Genomic DNA, 22,328 nt, shown 5'->3' with positions numbered 1-22,328 from the left:
TGTCATGCTAGGTGTGGAACTGCTTCCTGCCCTGAGGATCAATGGAGAACTGGCACGCTGGAACGGAAGCACCACCTCTCATCAGGTCCTCTTTCATTTATTCATTAAAAAAATAGTTTGTAGCTAAAAGTCACACTTTAATGGAAGTAATTTTTGTTATGCATGTGTTCAGGATGAGGTTGGTGTCTCTGTCTACATGACATTTGAGGCTGTGGTGGGCGAAAGCACATGCTCTCACCTGGAACTGAGGAATGATGGGAGCACAGCCATCTACTACAGCTGGCAGAAGCTAGAACTGCCACAAAGCTTCCCTGAGGCCAGAACGCATGTATACACTCAGGAATTCTACTTTAACACAGCTACAGGTACAGTACATTCATATTTCTCTTTAAAACAAGCCAAACCCAATATGCAACCCTTATGCATATGTGTGGGTCTTTGAAAGAAGATAATGCAAAGTTACTACTTTGTTTTTAATGTAATGCAGGTCCCTACTAAACAGACCTTAGTTCTAATTTAGGTTTTTACAAACTGAAGTAAAGAACTGGTCATCATCGGTCATCACAAAACACACTACAGTTGTAATGTAACTCTGCACAAACAAACAAGAAGTATAGTATATTGTCGGTCCCCACAAACACACTACAAGTGTAATGTTGGTCTTCACAAAACGTCCTTTAATTTTAATAAAGGCTCCTACAAATACACTTAAAGGGTAATTATAGAGCTCAATGCAATTTTAGTGTAAACCCCTAAGAAATTACAATTCTAAAGTACGGGACCCACAAAACCTGCTACAAATTATAATTTAAATCCCCACAAACACCCCCAGTGTAATATAGGTCCCCACAAACACCCACAGTGTAATATTGGTCACCACAAACACCCCCAGTGTAATATAGGTCCCCACAAACACCCCCAGTGTAATATAGGTCCCCACATACACCCCCAGTGTAATATAGGTCCCCACGAACACCCCCAGTGTAATATAGGTCCCCACAAACACCCACAGTGTAATATAGGTTCCCACAAACACCCTCAGTGTAATATAGGTTCCCACAACCCCCCCCCCCCCCCCAGTGTAATATAGGTCCCCACAAACACCCCCAGTGTAATATAGGTCCCCACAAACACCCACGGTGTAATATAGGTCCCCACAAACACCCACGGTGTAATATAGGTCCCCACAAACACCCACGGTGTAATATAGGTCCCCACAAACACCCACGGTGTAATATAGGTCCCCACAAACCCCCACGGTGTAATATGGGTCCCCACAAACACCCCCAGTGTAATATAGGGTCCCCACAAACACCCCCAGTGTAATTTAGGTCCCCACAAACACCCACGGTGTAATATAGGTCCCCACAAACACCCACAGTGTAATATAGGTCCCCACAAACACAATACAATTTAAATGTAGGTCTCCACAAAACATAGTACAATTCTAATGTATTGGTATTTTGGTTTACTCCCCAATTTTGGATACTCTCCAATCTGTAGATATATCTGTCATTTCTATGGCAGTTACTTAAGGTGTCGTGTTGCCAGGTTGATGCAAGATTGTCATTAATACACTACGGAAAACATGCAAACTCCATTCACACAGACCTGATGCAGGAATCAAATCCCAACCCTGTACAGTAGGTGCGAGGCAACAGTGCAATCCATTAAGCCATCTTTCCATCCAATTCCAAAGTAGGTTCCCCACAAAACACACTTCAATTTTAATTCAAGTCGCCATAAAACACAATACAATTTTATTGAACATCCCCATAAAACAAAACAGTACAGGAAGGAACAGTTACTGGCAAAGCGAATCCATGTTAAAATAAAAAGGATCAGCAAAAAATGATTACCTATTAAAAATAGGCAATTACCCCAGAAATCCATCCTAATTAATCCAGATTGGATCAGATTTAAGTTAATGTAATTCCATCCTTTTTTTTCTTTTCTAATAAAAAAAATATATATATAAAACAAATTATGCAAACCCATAATCACAAATCTGATTAAATATATTTTGATATGCTCTAAAACAAGTTAGCCTTCAAATGTTTTAAGAAGTTGTGTGGTTGTGTGTATTTTTCCATCATGCCTTATGCTGAGCATGCTGAAGACGAGCAACGTGAGGACATCTTAAAATGCAGACTTATGCACAATTCAAGAACATGTTTCTCTGCACACACCTGCCTCACATGTCAAACGATAAACATAAACCCTTCTACACAAACTAAACATAAACCCAACTACACAAACTAAACAAGTATCTGTCATCCAGCGTTCAGATTACACTTAGAATGAGTACATATGTACAGTAAACACAGTACCTGCAGAAAATATTTACCAACCACTGGACACTTCTCTTTGTTTTCGTTTAAAAAAAAAAAAAAACTAATTAAACTGCCCATAGAATTCCTAACTTTGAGAGTTCTCACAGCTAAACCATCAGATCGGATCGCTCCTGCTTTCATGTTGACTAAAGAACTGCCTGTGAAACATCAAGAGGAATTTGAACAGATGATGGTTACTAAATAAATGAAAAACATCAACCATCTAACTTCCAACTTAGTATTCACTTAAGCATCTAAATAAGTGAGGACCACAATGAGTTTAATATGACCCTAGACAGGCCCTGGGATTTAATTTAGCAGGCGTAAGTCATGTGATGTTAGCAGTTTAGCAGATGCAGATAAGTAGGTTCGATTACCATAACAACCGGTCTTTCTATCTCCGACACAGCTGTCATACTGCCAGGTGATACTGAGAGAATTCAGTTCATCTTTAAGCCTGTGTGTCCTGGAATCGTCACAGAGGTGTGGAAGCTGCACACACACCCTGTGCTGCTGGGCGGAGCCATGCTTCAGGTCACACTGAAGGGCAGGGCTCTGTACCAGGACAGAACCGCTAAACAGAGAACAGCCCTCGAGGTATGTATGCGTCTGTACAATTTGTACAGTATGTGTACATTAATGTGTAAAGTAATACAAATGTGTCTGGACGTGTGATGTAGCTGGAGCTGGAACGGCGTGTGGCCGAGTCAGTGTGCAGGTCTGTGCTGATTGAATTGCTGCATGGGATTCATACTCCAGAGAGGCCAGGATCACCAGATGAGCTCTATTCGACAGAGGATGAACAATTTAATGCCCATAATCCGAATGTACGTTCTCACTAATCACACTACACAGTTCTAACTTAAGACATACTCGTACTCATAATACTCATACAACACAACACAAACCCAATATAAGTGCACTACAATTCTAATACAAGGCCCGACAAAAGCCACTGAGAACTAAAGATATGTACAGTAAACACGGTACCTGCATAAAATATTTACCCACCACAATTCTAACTAGTTTTGTGGATGAACATGATACAGTGTTTTTGGTGAACGATGAAAGAACATAAACGTAAACATTGTTACCATGCACAGTGGTAAACATGAAAGGCATTTTTCATTCCATTTATGATATTGCAAAAATTCAGTCTGGCAAAATAGGGTAAATGGCACAAGGATCAGAATCCTCAGGTGACCTAATGCATGCATGGGTTGTGACATTACCTGGGTGATTTGATTTTGATTGCGTTGGATGGAAAACAATTTGAGCAAATGAACAAATTTCAGGTTGGTTTACAATCAGTTTGGAGATTTTTCAGATATCATAAATTGTACTGGCTATTTTAAAACTTGCATAAGTGCCACCACTCCATCTGTTCAATCATCATGACGGTAAGTCACAGACAAACCCACTCCTGGAGTCTTTAATGCTACGAGAAACTGGTTTGAACTGGCCACTGTGCTTCATTTATGTTTTATTTAATTTATTAATTTTAAATCAATTTCACTGGCGGATAGCAGTGTGAAGTTGTAGTTAAGATGCGAATGTGCAAAGTATATTAAAAAAAACTAATTCTGAATTTAAAGGTAAGATTTGACCTCTATCTAAAGTGAAATGTTAAAATCATGATTGTGAGTTATTGTGTTGTCAGTGATGAATTTAAACTTTAAAAGTAATTAGTGTCCACCCAATAAAAGTACACTGTGTGTGCATGCACTTAGTACACTGTAAATATTTGCTAAGAGGAGAACTGATGTGAAAAGATGTATCATTGTCCTGCTTGCTCATATAAGTGGCAATTGTTTGCAGTTGATTTATTTAGCCGTCTGTCTGAGCTGCTTATTCCTAGACAGTAGAGAGAAGTGTTCTTTGTGAAGTGCATTTAATTGCATTTCATGGCAGCTATAATATTGAAGTAAATGTAGATCAGATATTTTTCAGATCAGGCATTTTATGTTTTTGAACACTTTTTTTAGGCTGGAAGCTATTAATTTATCTGCACTGTAAACAATGTTTCTTCCAGCAACTTACTTATTTACTTCGTTTCCATGTAGAGCTAATGCAGTAGGACTGGGGACCTTATGTAGGTCTGAACAACACCCCACTATACAATCCTAACCTACAGTACTGTACAGTCATCATGAAACAAGACAAATTTTAATAAAAGGCCCAGTAATGCACAACACTAATTCTAATGTAGGTCCCCAGCATGTAGGACTCCAATCCTGATGTAGACATTCAGAATAAATAAATAAATAAATAAAGCACAATTTAATTCTAATGCATGTTCCCACAACGTGCACAATAATTCTTGTTTCGAGGATTCTTAAATAATAAACAAGACCTTAAATCTGAGTCCCATAACATAAGCTGTTCTTATTTCATTCATGACAAGCGTGAGAATGACGCCACACTTCCTTACCGATTCAGCTTATAAAAGCGTGTTTTGATTGAGAGAAACCAGCGGGGAGTCTAACACATAACGCAGAGCGGAATATTGAACTGAGTCTGTATAACAGCACTTAACGGTTAAGGTGTGACTAAGACATGAACAAAAAAGACTTTCCACACTACACTAGCAGTACTATAGAAACCTATGCTTGTATCTTTCCAGGGCACTCTTATCATTACCCACATTAATATCAAATCTTATAACCATAATCAGGAAAGAAAATCCTGTCTTGTGTATTAAATCATTTGTTTCCTGCTGGTAGCACTTTACCCCATGAGGAGTAAGGGGAGTTATTTAAGGTGCATTATGTGTGTGGTTAGAATAATTATGATGATGAGATTTTGTTTTCTTACTTTGATGGTCCTCTGGGGTGCATACAGTCTTTAAAACTGTAAACAACTTGACATAAATAAATATGATTTATCTTATCCATAGGAGGTCAAAAGCTCCTGCTGTAAAAAAAAACAAATAGCAAATGTACAGTAGTAAACAATAAAAAAGCAACAGGAACAAAAACACATGTTCACTCTAACTGGAACATACTTTTTTTTTTCGTCTCATTTCTCTGACATTCAAATAGACCCATAGACTGTTCTCTGTGCTGTCTCAGAGCCTTCTTTTAATTTATTTGTAAGGTCTAAAGGGAGATGGCTCTAGAGTAGGTGATAGACCTACAGTATATAATTACAGATCAACTCTGCATGGTCAATGAGTTGCTACTAAAGGTTTTTGATGGTTTAAACTGGTCCTTGCAGTTCTGTCCAGTTTCTGCAGCCCATAGAAGATTTTTAATAAGACTTTCCAAAAAAAAATATTTTGGGGCGTCATATTGGCTGGAGTCTAGAGAGGTAAGTTTTCCGAATTTTCAGGGTTTATACAGTATAGTCCAGGCCCCAGGACTATAGCATGATATACTATTCCTTTTCTCAGTCTTGTGTCTTGATGTCCTCAAAAAGTGTGGACACACAGAATATTTATTCATGGAGACTCAAATTTCCAATTGTGGTGGCACAGTGGCTCAGAGGTAAGCATTGTCACCCTGCATTTCCAGGGTGGGGAGTTTCAATCTCATCTCATGGTCTGTGTGCATGGAGTTTGTAAGTCCTCTCTGTTCAAAGCTTTGTGGGGTTGGCTAATTAGCATTTCCAAAAGTTCATGTAGGTATCAAGGAAAGAAGAGTTTCAAATGCTGATAAGGTATACAACAAATCTTCGCCAAACGGTTTATGGACACCTAACCAGTATACCTTAATGTACTGTACTTGTTCAACATCCCTTTCCAGATTTATCAGCCTTTGCTGTTAGTAGGAACGCCACACTTCTCTTCTGGGAAAGCTTTCCCTAGATGTTGTGATAGTGATAGATGTTGTGATAGATGATAGTGGATTTTTGCATTGGTGTTCATTCATCTGCAAAAGATTTAGTGAGCTCTTAGTCCAGATTTTGGGATGTTGAGGATGCTCTAGTTCCAGTTCATCCCAAAGGTGATAGTTTAGTGGGGCTGAGTTCGATCAGGGCTTTGTTCAAGTTCATCCACTCCAACCTTAAAAAACCATGTCTTCCTAGAGCTGACTTTGTGAATCTCACAAGGGGAACATCATACTGGAACAGGCTTCTTAGGTCTACTGAGGGAAAACAGTAATTCTACAGCATGCAAAGCTGAAAGCTTTGGTATGTTTAAAGGTTTTTGTGTGTCTACACTTCCTTAGAAACACACACACACACACACACACACACACCACGCAGTGTTCCATTACCAGACTAATTGGATCTAGGCTGGAACATTTTAGAAGTCCCTCGGGAGGCCCCTTTCATAAAAGCATTTATATGAGAGAATTTTTTTTTGTCTGTACTTTGGTAAGAAACCCATCCTTGCACAACACACACACACACACACACACACACTGAATGAATGTTTGTGTCATATCCTGGTAATTACCTGTGTGTGTATTTGTGTGCTTATTTTAGCTGCACTTTCATCACGAGCCAGTGGAGGCATTAAAGGGCCTGTGGGAGCAGGCAAATTGGACAACAGTCAACAAGTTAGGAGGTACAAGATATGAACCCCCACATGGCCCCAATGTTTGGGATCTGAGCATGAGCAGCCTTTATCAGGTAGAACTCCCACACCTACACTTTGTGCCAATAAACCCTGTAGCCCATGCTTAACCAGAAATGGGCCACAGGTTCATATATTAAATAACATTAAGGCCTTTTGCATGTGTGCTTCCTCTGTTCCTCCACAAGGTGGTGATGTCTTTGCCACTGAGAGACGGAGACGCGCTCAAGGAGCAAGCCGGATTGTGCAGGGAGGAAGCTCTCAGCCGATACAACTCATTATTGTTGCAGCTCCACCAACCACAGCACGTCCCAGTCCCACTCACACTGCATGCAATAGGGTAGGTCTAAAGCGCGATTCTTGGCCTAAATTTTAAAGCAACAGAAGACAGGGAGCATTGGGTGTTTCCACTAGATGCAAATATTTTCAAGATCTGTGCATTTGTAAAAGAGGATTTGCATAAACTGACTCAGATGAAACGTTATACATGGTTAAAGGGACTGTAAGTGGTCTTAGCTTACGATGAAATTAGACAAATATTAAAATTAAGATCATGGTGGACAGTTGCATGGTTCTGGGGAGCAGAATCCTGGCTTTAACCTTAAATTCTGGCTCGTAGGCTGCAATTATGGAGGGAGCTGGTGGATGGCGTAGCCAGCGAGGCTCTGCGGCTCAGACATTTGCTAGGACTTCCTGAGAATGTTAACTGGGGAGACCCACATCATGAAACAGACATCTGTGAGTACACACTGCCTTGTCATCAATATCTCTGTTAGGTACTTTCATTGACATCCATATAACTGTATTTACCCCTAAAGGCCAGTGCACACAGGGTGCAGAACTATATATACACACTGAACACACTGTAGTGGTGTTAATTTGAATTTGTTATAGTTATTATAGTTGTGTTTTTGAAATGTTTGCACAGTGGAAATGGCAGCGAAGGACGAGGTGTTGGAGACAAAAGCAGCACTAATGATCAAAGAGAAGGAGGAGAAGAAAAGTGCAGCCAGACCTACAGCCAAGGAGGTAAGGAGCTGTAATGATAGAGAGGGAACAGCAGGGGGCAGCACATTACAACAGCCTTAAGGTTTGTGCACGCGTATACTGTTTGTGTGTGTTTTTAGGAGCATGGCCGAGGTAAGAAGAAACCCAAAGTGGACGAGGAGTTGTTGGAGAAGGAGCTGAACACAAATGCGTGCTCCACCACGGAGAGCGCTCAACAACACGATGACATGATGCGTGAATTACAGCGAAGATACAGACACACTATACACCGACAGGCATGGACACACACACACACACACATGCAAATAGAGTAATTAATGTATTAATGAAATAGGGTTTGGGGTTAATTAGCTTAATTCGATAATAGTTGCATAAAATACTTAACAATAATTGTGATGTGTATAGTTTTTCTTCAAGTTTAAATTAGTGTTAATTAAATATTCAGTTGAGAGTCATTTTGTAGTCATGATCATCATAAATTGCAGCGTTTATCCTGGATTGCACATGTCTATTAATTAACAACAATAATTTGCCTCCATGGATACACACAACACTACGACCTCAAAACGCCCACTACCGTTCATCACCCGACACCCCCCACCCCGGCCCCCGTCTCTCTCCCTCCCTCTTGTATTTGATTAATTCAGCAGATGCTTCTCTGAGCTTTTCGAGACCTCTTTGGTTTAGAACAGAAGCGTACTGTAAACCTCATACATATTTCATATCTCCCACTTGTACATCAGCAGTGCACGATTCTCTTCATGAGACTGTTCACTAGCTTACTTAGACACCTGCAAACAACTCAGATTTCATTCACAAAGAGAGAGACAACATACATCTTTCGCTCTGACTGACAGGCATGTAGGACACACCTCCTTGCCTGGGAAAAACAACCATAAAGCCCACACCCCCTTCACTATGTGAACCTACCACAACTGATACTCCTGAAAGACAATTGTGATTGAGATAATAATCATGAACTGTGTGTGTGTTTTAGGTGTACGTCCTTGTGGAGAATATGATCGACGCTCTTGGTGATCTATTCGAAGAAGCTCAGCAAATCCAAGAAAACCTAAACAAAAGCACCTGAAACATTTCTTTCTAGCATTTATCAGAGATCTGCAGCCTTCATCAAAATGTTGCTCTAGTGCGTGGTCGTTCAGAACCTGTTTCCTCATGGGAACTATTCACAATCAACCCAGTTCATGGAGACCTCAAACGAACTGATGAGGAGCACTAAATACAGTACTTTGTCTAGGGGTGCAGAACTTTCATGCCTTGTTCCCACTAACATTATCTCCAACTCCAGTGCTGTAAATGTTCTCCATGTCTATCTTTTCTCCCATTTCCAGTCCCATTCTGCTTATAGACCACCCATCTCTAGCCTCATCCTGTCCTCCTGAACCCTGTATCTATCTCTACCACTTTCCAAGAATTTCCAACACCATCTTCATTCTTTTCAAAACCAAAAGTTTTACCTCCTACCCTGTGAGATCTTCATATTCCCTACATAATTCCATAGATGTAAAGCCTTCTACTCCTTTCTGAAATGAGCTAAAACAAGTATGCCTTGTATAAAGAAAGCAAAGGGAACAAGTAAAAGTAACGGCATTATAGATTTTACACTAGCGGTGTATTTAGAGATGGAGCGAATGGCTGTGTCGGCTTCAGTATTGATGCGTATCCAACATTTAATGTCTCTGATTTGATGAACACAAACAACTCACACTTTATGTTGAGAGGTTATGATCTAGAAGATCTCCTTAATGATGAGTTTGTATAGGAAGTGTTGATTTAATTGTTGGAACAAAATATTAAAATGGACTGTTTTTTTATTGGATCAAGTTGTCTTGTGATCTACAACTCCAAAACAATACACACAGCTTTTTATACCCTAGGTCGTTCTTGTGTAATCCAGTTGAGTCGCTGTAGTGGGAAAGAAGGGGTTAACCTCAGCTCATCATCCTTCACTCTCTCCCTCTCTTTCTCTCCGTCTCTCTCTCTTTCTCTCTTTCTCCCCTACACGCTGCGTAAGCAAGCATGAGGGCGCGACGCACCAGGTTCTCTCCCCTCTTACAAGCAAAATACTGCACTCGAGGGAGGACTGACGAGTAGGGTGGGTGGTTTTTTTTTTGTTTTTTTTTTCTGCTGGAGTGCCGCGTGTTATGGATCAGAGCACCGCATGCTCGTTCTCTCTCTGTCCCTCTCTCTTTCTCTCTATCTAGGTCTACTCCATCCTGAAGCACAGAGAGGAGAGTGAGAGTGATGCTGGAGGTAAGAGAGGAAGAGAGAGACAGAGAGCGCGGCAAATGCAGTAATGGTGTTCTCTGCTGTTGCTTTTGCTGCAGGGATTTTCATTGTGTCATATTTATAGAATAACACACCGTAAAGATTTACTGAATCACTGTCAGGCTTGTGAACGCATGTGTGATGGAGGTGATGCTCTAACGAAGGGCCTACAGACAGTCAGAGGCGGTAGTCTATTATCTATCTGCAGGTATGCGCATGCCGTGATCTCAGGAGGGCTCTGTAAGTCCTGCCTGGAAGGGAAATGTGACTATGTGTGTGTGCATGTGTGTGTGGGGCGGCGGGGGGTGTTTGCATTATGTGTGTGGGAATGTGTAGGTGGGTGTGTGTATTTTATCCATATGGCTTCAGAGGGCCTGGTAGCCTTGGCCGAATGTTACACATGTCCATTTGTTCATCCAAGCTCTTTACAGTTTAGTGTTTTTGTGATCCACTAATCAAGTCGGTGATGCCTTTTTCAAAGTGAATTTTCAGCAAAATAAAAATCATCCCAGCTAATTATAAGGGTTGCCTGATTTGTCAGATTGTAAGTATGAGTGAGCTATTGATTTAACTATCACGTAGGTGTTTTATTGGAATAAGTAACATTGCATAATATAAGCACCTATATGCACTATGTACTGTATATTAAAGGTACATAAAATAAAAAAAATATATATAAAAAATGTTTAAGTAAAAAAAAAAATCCACTAGATGTTTAAATAGTATGCTTAAAAAAAAAAAAAACCTAAACAAACAAAAAAAAACAGCTTTTTAGGTATCATAAAAATTAAAGCAGATCTAATGTCCATTTTTTATTGGTACTACGCCACACAAAAAAAACAAAAACAAAAAAGCAACAACAACAGTAATAGTAATAAAGTGCATTAATACTTTTACCATAAAGTGACATCTCAACCGTTTGGAAGAGACCTGCTATATATTAAGGTCTGTTAAATTTATTTAACAAAAAGTAACTTTTGTTCTTATCAATTTTAAAGGCTTGCATGCAACTTGTCCACTGTCTCATGTTAAAATGAAATAAATGTAAAAATATTTAGAAAGTGATAGACTGGCGGTTTAAGCATTTAATGTGACGACCCCTTGCCAGGAGCAGCTGAAAGAACAACAACATTAAATCGTCAAGGCTCAGTGTTTAATGAAAGACGCAGCGTGAGCTGTCCACTCTAACCACATTTGAAAGCGCATTTTTTGGGATGCATATAGCCACGTCACATCTGAAGTGTGAACACCAATCCATCTTAGTGCTTCCTGGACAGCAGTGAGGGATCGCCTGATGGACTACGTCGCCCTAGTCTAAAAATATGTAATCATTGCAAGGAAATCATTCTGGACGGTAGAGCACTCTGTCACTAAACTAATGGATAAAGGAAATGCTATAACAGCAGGGATATTCACTGAATATTTTAGCCTAAAAAATAAATCCAGTGGAAGACTGATGTGATAAATGTGCAGGACAAGCTTTGTCCTGTTGAAATGATGCATGAAATCTGATCACCAGAGACTGATTACAACGTCAGATGTGAACAGATCCATAAAGGAATTATGAGCAAACCTATTCTTCTCATGAAATGTCGATGGTGCACCTGCATGTTGAATATTTGAGGGTCATTCAAGTCAAACTGGGACTTTTGATTGCTCAGAATACCAAAGTAAAAACGTCCTTTCTCTATATAATTCCTGGCTACACTTGTGCACTTATCCCAGTGTTTCACTAGTGCTTCCAAGATGGCCAAAAAATGTGAGATCAGGATTTATGGTTCTGGTGCACACTTAGCCCTACGTCCATGCATGACGATACTGGCCGAGTTCCTGTAATACAGTATGCAAGTGGTGTTGGTGAACGATAATGTGTACAGGTCCTACAGGCGGATGTCTGCTGGACGTTGACAACAAGTTATCTGTGGATTTTTTTTTTTTTTAAGGATCATCTTCCTACTGGTTAAATGTCACAGAAATGACTACGTTGGTCCCTGAGTCGCCTCGGCCTGGATCATCATCCATGGATGTACGGCCTTCCTCAAAATGTTTGCACCAAAAATTTTTTAGTTTTTTTCTCATCAAAGGAGAGTGCTTTAAGTCTTCTGTCTTCATCAGTCCCTGTTTGACTTAAACGCCCTTAGTATAAGTTGTGATTTTGGGGATAATATAAATATGTCATAGGTTTAAATGTCTGCGTGTAACAGTGCTGAGTAATTGAGTATGATTTTTTTTTTACCTCTGTGATACAAGAGAAGGATGTGAACAGTCAGCACCTTAGCGCTGACTTAATGTGTCTCTCTCTATTTGTCTCTCTGTGTGTGCGTGTGTGTAAAGAACACTGATGCCTCTGACCATGTTTTTTTTATTTTTTTTAATCAGCATTGCTCTTTTTATTTTCATTGATGTGTGTTTTTCATTGCTGTCCAGTCTAATAGAGTTACAGTGCCGTGTACACAGAAAGTAAAGTGTAGGGTCTAACATGAAACCTTGGCGGTTCTATTACTTATGTCTAAGTGCTTCTTTTCTAATAATCACTTATATGTGATTCCAGGGTTAGGCCGGGGGCCGGGGCTAAAAAAGGGGCTGTGATGAGAAGAGAATTAAGGTCAGGCTTCAGTAATGTAGGGGGATGTAGGATCATGGTGAGGGCTGGGTTTAAAAACAAGGGAATTGAGATCAGGATTAAATTAAGAACAGGGTTATGGGTAAGGGCAGGATTAAAATAATGGCATTCAAATTAGGGTGAGGTGGGATTAAGGTAAAGGTAGATGTGTTTGCTATTTCAGAGGTACATCATAAGTTTGAACTGCGATGAAGCCTCTCATGGCCAGGAGGAGAAAGAGAGAAATTGGCCATGTTTTCTGGAAGATATTGTAAATCACATCAACAATAGCCAATCATGTGCATTGGTGAGGGACCTTTGTTGGAGTTTTTAGAGGAAGAACACTTTAGCCTTCAAAAAAAGATCAAAGTTAAGTGGGAGTTTAGTGAAATGTTATAATGGGGGCAGGGGCCAAGGGTCCAAGGGGAGGATAAAGTGAGAGTGGGGTGGAGATAAATCAACACAATTATGAGGTGTCAAGTGAGAAGGATGGAGGTAAGATGTTACGATGGCCGAGGGTGGAGTTACATTAAGAGAGGGCGCTAAAAAACATGATGAGGGTGTGATTACAGTCAGGGGCAGGACTAGGGTGAGGGGTGGGGTTATGATTAGGGTGGTAAATTAGGAAAAAGTTGAGGGGGAGCTAAAGTATTTAAAATCTATTCCAGATTTAAGAAGAGGATTTTTTTAGACCATCCTTGCTATATTTCTTTTTAGCAATGTACTGTTTTTTTTATATATATTTATAGTTTCCAGACTGAAGAATATAAGAAGTAATACATTTTTAATACCCTCACAATATGCAAGCTTCATAAATACAGCATGATTCTGGACACTGATAAAGTGTGTATGGAGTACACTGTGTGTGTGAGAGAGAGTTAGAGAGCGGAAGCATGCTGTTACTCAGCAGAAAGGTGATAGTGTGTAAATTTGTGATGACACTGGAGTCTTCCTGCACTCCCTTGTCCTCTACTCTCCCTTTAGACAGAGGTGGGTAGAGTAGCCAAATATGGTACTCCAGTAAGAGTAGCTATACTGTACTTCAGACTACATACAGTATTACTCAAGTAGAAGTAAAAAAGTATTTGATGAAAAGTCTACTGTCTACTGCTAAGTATCTGTTTCATCGTAATGTCCGATTTTTATAAATCATGTAAGCAGCCAGACAAAATGATAAATTAATGTACAGATTCTGACACTTCCAAATAATAAAAAAGATGAAATAAATAAATAAAAACAAATATATTTACAAAATAGCTAATTAAGGATAAAAAATCTCACTTTTTTCACAATATAAAGCTTTTAAAACAAATACCTGCTGTAGGGAACTTACAGTATGTGTGTTTGAACAGTGTAAACTATTTCCAGTGGAAGATATACTGTATATTCAGTTGCTCTCCAAAAGGCTCAGCAGATAGAAAACAATATTAGAACACGTGTACCAGATGTCTAACTTTACCATAAACGGTGTCCAGTAGAACAAATGTAAAAAAGTTATATTTTTATCCTCTGGTTTATTTGCAAATTATATTTGTTATCATTGCAACATTAAATAAAGCAGCTAACCTAACCATGACATACTGTATGTCCTCAATAAGACGTCGGGTTTTATATGCTGTGCACTGTGTGTAAGCGAAACATGCTTTGTACACCATATGGTCCCATACTGTTGCTCGTAGACCCATGAAAGAGGTTAGCAAGTTAGCAAAGTTTTTACGGAGGTTACCATAATATGTCAATGAGGAAAATTTGGGCACCTATTGTGCCCCAGGGGTACAACGTATACCCTCTTGCATGGTGTGGTCTGATAATAATGATAATAATAATGATAATAATAATAATAATGTGGTTATAGGTGCTAAAATTTTTGTAAAGTGAGCGAGAATTGTGGGAAATAAATAATTATAGAGTAATCATGCTAAGGAAAAAGCATATCTAGATATGATGTAAATTTAGAAAAAAACAGATTTGGGACACCTGCGAAATCCCTCTGTTCTCTGGCTTTCCGAAAGACTAGATGGTGAAATATGGCAGCCTCATCCTTCATCCCATAATCCTCCTGGGCCGCTGGTTACTGAAATGATTTATGTCATTGTGTGGAAATGAGTGAAATCTGATACAGAAAATTCGATTCTGTTTACGTGTGTGTGTGTGTGTGTTGATGTTGGCAATAAGCTCGACAATGTCTGTTCACTTAGTCATCTGCACAGATTCAAAATATCCAATAATAATCACCAAGTTTACTGTTGTCTCTATTTATGGAACCGTTTATGGCAAGAGAGAGAGAAAGAAAGAGGGGGGGGTCTTACTAATATTTAAGAAAAGAAAAACAGTATAATCTTATTCTGCTGGACTTCAGAAAAATATGGGACAGCCCTGTTTCCTCATTTCCAGCCTGCTCTCTGTGGGCCACTGTCACCATGGCGACAGATCACGAATTAAATTGGTGACTGCCCTGTGTGTGTGTGTGTGTAGAACAGTTAGTTTTTCATTGTCCTGTTCTGTATGAAAAAGAAGTGATCTGTATGGTAACAGTTCACACAATGTAAGTTCCACTAAAGGTTATGAAAGGTAGGCTTGGGAAAGAAGGAGTTATCTTTTCTAACTTTTCTCATGACTTCACTATGTTTATCGATGATGATGTCACCCTGATATCCGAACAGCATGAATAATATAAGAAGTTATTTCATAGCTCATATTCATTAGAATCATAAAAAAATAAATCCCTCCTACTCACTAGATCCACTATGAATCTTACATAAAACTTCAGTGAGCCCCTACCGATGAATCAGAATATTGGCTCATGGATTGTATTTCCTGACGACCTTACTTCCTGTCACACTCCCTGTCCTGGTGTTGTTTGATTTGAAGTGCCAGAGAGTTGTTTAATTATACATAAGATCCTAAATGGAAAACTGATCACATCCTGCTGCAAATAAAGCGGGGAGCAATAATCGAGTGCACTCATGTAATTTTAAACAGATGTGACCTCAATTATCGCTAGATGCTTAGAGATCAATTTTAATACAACACCTATTTGTCTATCTTTATCTCTCTTCTTGCAGACACAAGCCTGATTTTGAGCATCCCTGTAGTCGCACTCATCCCCTATTTTGACAAAATAAAGAACCACTAACACTCCATCACGTACACGCATACCTGCTGTAACCATGACAACCTCGGCCCTGCGTCGGCAGGTGAAGAACATCGTACACAACTACTCGGAGGCTGAAGTCAAAGTGCGCGAGGCGACCTCCAATGACCCCTGGGGGCCGTCCAGCTCCCTGATGTCAGAGATTGCTGAGCTGACGTTTAGCGTAGCTGCTTTCAGCGAAGTCATGGCCATGGTGTGGAAACGCCTTAATGATCATGGCAAGAACTGGAGGCATGTCTACAAGGTCATAATGTGCTTAAAACCATGCTTATTACTAAGTTTATCGCTATTAGTATGTAATTATTTGCATACATTGTAATCAATAATCTCATAAATAGCGGCAACTTTTCATCTTAGGCCCCTTCTTTTGTGTAGGCCCTGACCTTGCTTGACTACTTGGCCAAGACGGGTTCGGAGCGCGTAGCACAGCAGTGCCGTGAAAATGCCTTCACTATCCAGACACTGCGTGACTTCCAATACGTCGACCGGGACGGACGCGATCAGGGGGTCAATGTGCGTGAGAAGGCCAAGCAGCTGGTGGCATTGCTCAGGGATGAGGACAGGCTTAGACAAGAAAGGGCACTGGCGCTCAAGACAAAGGAAAGATTAGCAAGTGCAGGAGGGGGTGGAGGGTCAGGGACAGCGCCTCCGTCATACCCAAGCAGGAGAAGCAGCCAGCCGAGCATGGCAGCACTATATGGAGAGGAGTTCAGTCGCTCCAGAGGATCTCCGTCCTCCTTTACCTGTGAGTGCTAGTGTGACAAGTCTATGACTATGATTATTGTATTATATAATTGTGTGTTTATTTCATGTGATTAGTTTTTAAATAGCTTTCTTCGCCACTTTAAAATTTAGCTATTGATGCACACTTATTTTACACATTAGGACTTCTTATAGGTACGTAGGTTTAGATCTTTAGCAGAATGTTAGAAAACATTCTGTTGCACAGCAGTAATTTGCTTATACAGAGTTAGATTTAGGAACCTCTTGAAAAGGCTGTGGTAAATCTGTTGATCACTCCCTTTTCTCAACTATGCTGCAGGTACAGTATCGCTGTCATGTTACCTTCCAGTTCTCTGTTGATCCTTTTCAGCTTCTCCCTCGTCCCCACGAGCCTCTGATCTGGAGCACTCTCGACCTCAAACCAGCGGAGAGGAAGAGCTGCAGCTACAGCTGGCACTTGCCATGAGTCGAGAGGTAACATACACACAAATAGTATATCCCAGCATATACGCTTATATCATGTATCACTTACATTTAAACACACATACGGGTAAATGTATAATCAGCACTGTGCTAATGGACAGAAGACCTTTTTCCATTTGAACTTTAAACACCACAAAACACACTTTAGACTTTTGTCTCCTCAACTCTTGTTTTTTTTTTTTCTTTTCTTTTCTAAAGGAGCACCGCAAAGGTCAAGAGGATGAACCCCAAGTTAAAAAACCTGTAAACAAGATCAGGAGACACAGTGACTCTGGGTCAAGGGAGGTATGAAAAGAACAGTCCACATTTCTTTCTGTTTCTACCCTAAACAGATCTCTCCTTCATCCGCATCATATCTGTAGTCATTTCTAAGACCAAGTAAATGTGTAGCAAGCTTCGACCTTGGACAGACGAGATAAATAAATGAATAATAGCTCATATTTATATTCTATACAGTATAGTCTATTACTGAACTAACTAACACATTCTCAATCTTGCTTGGTACATACCACATGAATCACCTTTCTTGCACATCGGGCACTTCAGGTGATGAATACTCCTCAACCTGGAGTTTCTCAAGGACCCAACAGTGACAGCTTGATGGTGCTGGAGCTTGAACCAGGGACCTCCTGATCAACAATCCATCATTCTTGCTAACTTATATTATATAAAATGCTACACCTTACTAACCTTACGGAACATTTGAAATAATAATTTGACCAAAGCTCATTTTGATAATACAGCACTCCTACTAAGGTGGGGAAAGTGGACAAGGGCACTTTAGTAAACTAATAAAAAGAAACTAATTCTCTCAGACAGTGAACTCAACCAGAATAGGATTCTCTGTAATAGAGCTGTTTTTTCTTCCAGTCAGCCATGATTGATCTGGTCGATGTATTTGGACCATCTGGCCAATCTGAAGCACCACCCAGTGATGATCTCTGGGATGCCCAGCCTTCATGCCCTTTAACTTCTGATCCTTGGGAGTCTATAGGTATATTCTTATATTTCTTGTTTTTTTATATAAGGAGTTTTCCTACAATTAGTTTTCTGTATTTTTTTTTTGTACAATTTAAAGAACCATGGGGGGAAAAAATGAACGTATACACAAAAACAATTCTCTGCGTTTCTTACTCTTTTTCTCTCTCTAGATGGGGTTAACACCAGTACTCCTGTAGTAGGTAGTCCTTGGAAACCCCACCCATCTTCCAGTAGCCCAGATGACCATTGGGCTACGCACCAATCTCCACCAGACCCATGGGGAGCCCTCCCCACTACGTCAACATCGAAATCCACAGAACAGCCCTGGAGGAGTCCAGTTCGACCAGGTACACAAATAAACAGGATATACACTTGTATACAACCTTCAGAAACTTTGTTTATTTGAGACCTGGTACTATATGTCTTGTAACAAAGCCTCAGCAGGTGTCGACCCATTTTCTATTCGTGAGGAGGAGGAACCTGAAGACAAACGGCCCAACAGTGTGTTTAGTCCTCGCTGTGAGAGTCCAGCAGGTAATACTGTTATCTCTGATACCGACCTGCATTTCATTCCTGATTGTAATGTGCTTTTGATGATTAGTTATTTCCTTCCTTTTGGTTGAATCCCTGTCACTATAATAGGGCCTGTTAAAATGTAGCATTAAATGACAATTAGTTGAGCGATTAAGTCAACACTAATGGATATTTCCAGAGCATAAATTACACTTCCATCTCTATATAATGGCCGCTAAAACACATTGATGATCTTTTCTTTCTATTTTAGATATGGACCCGTTTGCTGACTTGATGGTGGGTGGGCAGGTAAATGGCAGAGTTGAGACAAGTTCGGTGACGTTTGATTGCTCTCATCTTGGACCTCCAGTGGATCCAGTTACCCCTAGAAAATGCTGTACCCCAGAGGCTTTTCTCGGCCCCACTGCTGCTTCACTCATCAACCTAGACACATTAATTCCCTCAAAACAACAGCCGCAAACACAACCTGTAAACCCCTCAAATATACTGGCTAAGAGCAAAAACCCTTTCCTTTCAGGTTAGACACAGATACACACACACACACACACACACACAGACACACACACACAGACACACACACACACACACACACACACACACAAACTTGACTGACTGATTTCACACAATATAGAAATCAACACAGGCAAGTTTTTATCACATACCAAGTAATATCAGTCAATCACATGTACCTTATTAAATCCTTAAATGGAGATATTTAAACTGGGATAGATTTGGTTGGGTAGATAAGGATTCAGACTGGTCTAAAGGATGATACAGGCAGGGCATTGAAATATGGCATGATGTAGGCAGAAGGACTGGACTGGAGTTTGACACAATAACTTGAATTTCTGGCAATGAGGGGTTGGAACTGAGAATGGACACAGAGAAGGACTGGAGTGTTTAAAAAGATTCCCTTGCCTAGGCAGAGCCTGTGTTGAGACTGAAAAATACAAATAATAGAATTGGATTAAAAGATGATACAGGGATTGGAAATCGATTTGGGGTAATATGGGGTCTGGAACTGGATTGAGAATAGAAATATAAATTGGTACATTGGGTTCTAAATAGGGAAAAAGCTATTGGTTTTTACTGGTTCAACATGTAGAAAGATTAGATCTTAACGAACCTTAAGGAAGGGACAGAAACAAGCCTAAGATATGAAACATGGTATATTACTAGAATAGAGCACTATGCAGTGACTGGATTAGGTGAAATGAAAGGAGGTAGATTGGACTGAGAGATGAGACAGTAGTGGCATTTGGAATGGTGATACAGTATACTATTAAAGAAACTGGGACTCCACAATCTCCACAATTGACTGCTACTTTTGCTTTTAATAACAGCAAAAATGTGGCTTTGAATCAGTAAAGATAATAGTAAATTAAATCAGTGATATTACACGCTTTCCTAGAAGCAGCAAGAATACAAAGTTTATCCTTCTCTTAGCTAAAAATAATTTTAGTCCAAAAGTAAATTGAGCACGATTCCCAGGAGTGGTTCTGAGGCACATGGTAAATACAGGCCCAGGACGGGTTCGAGGTATGTGGTGGACACTAGGACTGGTTTGGAGTTTGAGGCAGAAACTGACAGTTCTAATCATTACAGTAATAAGAAACTCACTAACAAAAAACAAGGTGGGTTTTTGGAATACATGAAATAGATATTGAAAGGTAAAAGGTGGAAGGTAAGACAACTAGAGATCTAGGACTACTTCTAGGAAAAATTGTTCAAAGGTAAGCGTTAATGAGATATTTAAACAAATAAAACTGACATATACGTAGGTATATATATATATATAAAAATCTGTAGTACTTAGTATTTTCTTGTTTCTCCTCTTCAGGTCTGAGTGCTCCCTCACCCACTAACCCATTCCACTGTGACCAACGCAGACTGACTCTGAATCAGATGCGTCCGAACTCCACTTCCCCGTTGCCTGCACATGCTTTGCCTGGTGCTCTTCCCTACAGTGCCTCTCTTCCCCTGCCCTCATCCCAAAACACGCTCCAGCCTCCGGACCTGCCCCCTAACCTTCCCCAGCCATTGTTGCCCCTCTCATCAATGCCCCGCCTTCAAACAGCCCCCCAGCTCCAGAGCCACAGCAACAATCCCTTTCTCTGAAGGCCACAAATGGCTTGAAAGAGATCTGAAGCAAAGCTACGTATTAACTCCATGGCAAGTTGGAGCTGAAGTGAAACATGTCGGATATGCACAGAAACTGAATTTAATTTGAACCAACAAATCTGAATTTAGCATATTAAAAATTCTGAATATAATAAAATCACGCATTAGTCTTTAGAGTAAAACTTCCCACAGAATTTCAGGATACCTAAATTATTATTTAGAGAATTAATGTTAAATCAAATTAAATGATCAAAAAGCTGTACTCTTTTAATTACGTGCTAACAGATACTCTGTCATCTAGGGTCTCTAGCATGCTGCTTATAAGATGGAGTTCAGCTTTGAAGTGCTGCTTATGAGATGGAGTTTAGCTGTCAATCAGCATGGCTCTGCCCCTTGCACAACCAAAAGGACTCGACCAATGATAGACATGACCAAAATTTTAGGCATCCTGTCATGAACTGAGGCTCTGTTTCTCCTCTCAGCAAAGCTCACTTTGTATCTCTTGCCTTCTGTCTATGGATACTTGCCTAACCAGGGTCCGGCTTCGATTGTAACCCTAGGCTTCTCCTCAAAGAACCATGTGCCTGACTCAGTGGCTTGCCCACAATGCACCGGAGGAGGGCACCTCCAAGACACAACATGGACCTCAGGATCCCTGCTAACCAAAACCTGCACAACCAAGAAAGTGTTCACAAGAAAATGTCTTTATGTGAATAATTTTAAGCTAAAATAAAAACTTGATGGATGAAAAGAATAATGAACAAAAATAGTTGGGTTCTATATTGTAATGCTGATCTACTCGATGTTGTTCTTTGGTTGAAAAATCTATCGAGTTATTTATAAATACAAGCTTTATTGGCTAAGGCTGAATGGGTTTAGTGCATCCTGTAAGAAGACAAATACATTCAGGTTAATATTTAATCAAGACATGTGATATACAGTATATCAGTAAGCAACAATAAATAAATACTATTTGCATTTTACAGTGTTACACGTGGTTTATTAGAACAACAATTAATTTTCTGGGTGGCATTTGGCCCCTATGGGTGAGCCTTGGGTGCCTAGGATCTTGTACTGTAACTGATTTATCTGTATTTAATTGATAATTAATGTTTATATTTTTATAGACAATTTACATATTCCATATTGGCTGCTGGCTACTGGTACTGCTGGTATGGATACTTTTACGTTTTTTAAAACTTAAAAAAAAAGGTACACGGGTGAGACCTTTAAAGCTGCTATAACATAATCATGTGTCATGTCTTTTTTGTAAAGAAGACAGAGAGAAACAGAAACTCAACGGTCATACAGTCGGACATGTTCACACCTGCATGACGTGACGATCACTGTTAAGCAGGTTTTAGGTACACCTGCCAAAGTGTGTGTGTGTGTTTTGGGGTGTGTAAATGTGATTGCAGTCAAGCATGAAATGACACACTGTTCTGGCCTAAGTGAGATAAAGAGACTATTAACAGTGGCTATAAGGTTAAGTGGTTATACTAAGAAAGACCTGCCATTTTAGATAAAGTACAAATATCCACCATATTTGGCATTTAGTTTATTAATTAGAGGTCATTTATT

The 22,328-nt window shown here is 39.9% G+C and overlaps 2 protein-coding genes across 2 annotated transcripts in view; both read left to right on the top strand.

Annotated features, from left to right (window-relative positions):
- The window catches only part of mycbpap (mycbp associated protein), a 22,064-nt gene extending 12,453 nt beyond the window's left edge, over positions 1-9,611 (top strand). Inside the window, exons 10-19 of the mRNA XM_053477354.1 lie at positions 1-85; positions 173-365; positions 2,743-2,930; positions 3,014-3,160; positions 6,762-6,908; positions 7,041-7,192; positions 7,472-7,590; positions 7,781-7,881; positions 7,980-8,135; positions 8,858-9,611. The exon at positions 1-85 is cut by the window's left edge and continues 24 nt beyond it. Of these exons, the coding sequence (XP_053333329.1) occupies positions 1-85; positions 173-365; positions 2,743-2,930; positions 3,014-3,160; positions 6,762-6,908; positions 7,041-7,192; positions 7,472-7,590; positions 7,781-7,881; positions 7,980-8,135; positions 8,858-8,950 (1,381 nt within the window). The 3' untranslated portion in view covers positions 8,951-9,611. The remainder of the gene's footprint in view (positions 86-172; positions 366-2,742; positions 2,931-3,013; positions 3,161-6,761; positions 6,909-7,040; positions 7,193-7,471; positions 7,591-7,780; positions 7,882-7,979; positions 8,136-8,857) is intronic.
- A 257-nt stretch (positions 9,612-9,868) lies between these two features.
- Positions 9,869-22,305, top strand: epn3b (epsin 3b). The gene is made up of 10 exons (XM_053477236.1): positions 9,869-10,134; positions 15,817-16,149; positions 16,281-16,650; positions 16,999-17,102; positions 17,310-17,396; positions 17,982-18,105; positions 18,263-18,439; positions 18,528-18,626; positions 18,877-19,143; positions 20,467-22,305. Exons 2-10 carry the CDS (start codon positions 15,922-15,924, stop codon positions 20,742-20,744), a joined length of 1,734 nt encoding a protein of 577 aa, XP_053333211.1. The 5' UTR covers positions 9,869-10,134; positions 15,817-15,921; the 3' UTR covers positions 20,745-22,305.
- The last annotated feature ends 23 nt before the right edge of the window (positions 22,306-22,328 follow it).

This window comes from Clarias gariepinus, chromosome 18, assembly GCF_024256425.1.
Source record: "Clarias gariepinus isolate MV-2021 ecotype Netherlands chromosome 18, CGAR_prim_01v2, whole genome shotgun sequence".
NCBI lineage: Eukaryota > Metazoa > Chordata > Actinopteri > Siluriformes > Clariidae > Clarias > Clarias gariepinus.
The sequence above is the reverse complement of the archived record's forward strand: the minus strand, read 5'-3'. Positions and strand labels throughout refer to the sequence as shown.